The 1,522-nt window shown below is 47.5% G+C and overlaps 1 protein-coding gene across 1 annotated transcript in view; it reads left to right on the top strand.

Moving 5' to 3' along the window:
* The first annotated feature begins 1,110 nt into the window (after window positions 1–1,110).
* The window catches only part of HTATSF1 (HIV-1 Tat specific factor 1), a 15,583-nt gene continuing 15,171 nt past the window's right edge, over window positions 1,111–1,522 (top strand). The window contains 1 exon segment of the mRNA XM_010715413.3: window positions 1,111–1,247. Coding sequence (XP_010713715.1) covers window positions 1,111–1,247 — 137 coding nt within the window.

Here is a 1,522-nt window from a genome sequence, read left to right on the forward strand (position 1 = left end):
AGGAGCTTATATACTAGCACTTCGTTAAAGTGAAATGCAAAACACTTGGGAAATCTGTAACATGAGGACACAGAGTTCACTACATTTACCCAGGCTATAAATGTGAAAAACTCTGCAAATATCAGATTAGAGATCTAAGACTTAAATTGTAGAGCTCTTAGAGCATTTAAGGCTGTGATTATCATACTCCCAAATATATTCCAATTTAAACCTTGCAAATAAATACTTAGGCCTATTAAACTCTTTCTCTTCATGTTACCACCTAAGAGTGGAAAAGGAACCAGTGGGCATCAAACCTCAGCAGCTGACTCACTGATTATTTTTTCCCCCAAACATCAATACAGGCTGCTCTGATTTACTGATGTCCCATACAAAGGACAGTAAGCTGACCTACATTTAGATCAATTTTATTTTTCAAGTAAGCACAACTGACAACAAGCCTCCCATATACCCAACTAAAAACAAGCTATTTCAGAGCTGATAGAAACGCCTCTTAAGCTATCAGATCATAAGCGATAATACAACTTTTGGATGATTATCGGAACAGCCCTGCCAAGAGAAAATTCTTGAAGCATGAAAGTAGCCATTAACTAGGCTGGGTGTTCTTTGTGTAACAGCCAAAGATTACTGAAAGTCTCTATTTATATCCAAAGCAATTTTATCTGGCTGTCTGTTGACCAGCCAGCTAGCTATGTCGGTCACTCCCTCCTGCGCTTCAGACGCTCAGAATTGTGTCTTTGATTTTATTATCATTCCAGTCTGTCTGACAGCACAGATATATATATCCACAGAATACTTATTTCCAGAACACTTCTGCACAGAGCGTCATTTTTCTGAGTGAAAAAGATTGCTTTGCCACTGCATCACCTGGCAGCCTGCCCTGCAGCTTCCACAGAGCAGTAACACTGCCATCAAACACACCTGCACTGCCCCAACGCCTGCACTTTAAAGCAAAGGTTAAGCTCTGCAAAATGAAGCATAAGCAGCAGGCTTCTTCACCCTCCAAATAAACACCTCTAAATATACCCCTTAGCAAGTAAATTTGCTATTGGCGTAGATCTACCCAGATTGCAGTGAAAACCTGTCGATGGCACCAAGGGAAGCCCCGTTATGAGAACCGATTCAAGTAAGTCGTTGGTGCCCGAGGAAAGGCACCAACGCACGGAGTGCTACGGTGCTTCACCCACGCAGACTTTATTTCATCCCGGGAGTAAAACGGCCGCAGCTCCCACGCCAGGCCTGCTCAAGTACCACTGCTGCCCACAGCGGCTCTCGGGAACGCCAACCTCCCGCCCGGGCACCGCCTAAGGCGCCGTCACTGCTGGGCTCGGCCCGCCCCCACGACTAAACCCCGCCTCTTCCGCGCGCGGCCGCCGCTCCGAGGAGGGTGAAACCACGCTGCCTTCCCGTTGGCTCCGCGGATCTCCTCGTGACCTGCCATCCTGCGTCTCATTGGCTGAGATGAAGGAAGGAGCTCCTCGCGCGGGCTGGGGGCTACTTCCGCTCCTGCGCGCTGCAAGGC

Source organism: Meleagris gallopavo, chromosome 9, assembly GCF_000146605.3.
Source record: "Meleagris gallopavo isolate NT-WF06-2002-E0010 breed Aviagen turkey brand Nicholas breeding stock chromosome 9, Turkey_5.1, whole genome shotgun sequence".
NCBI lineage: Eukaryota > Metazoa > Chordata > Aves > Galliformes > Phasianidae > Meleagris > Meleagris gallopavo.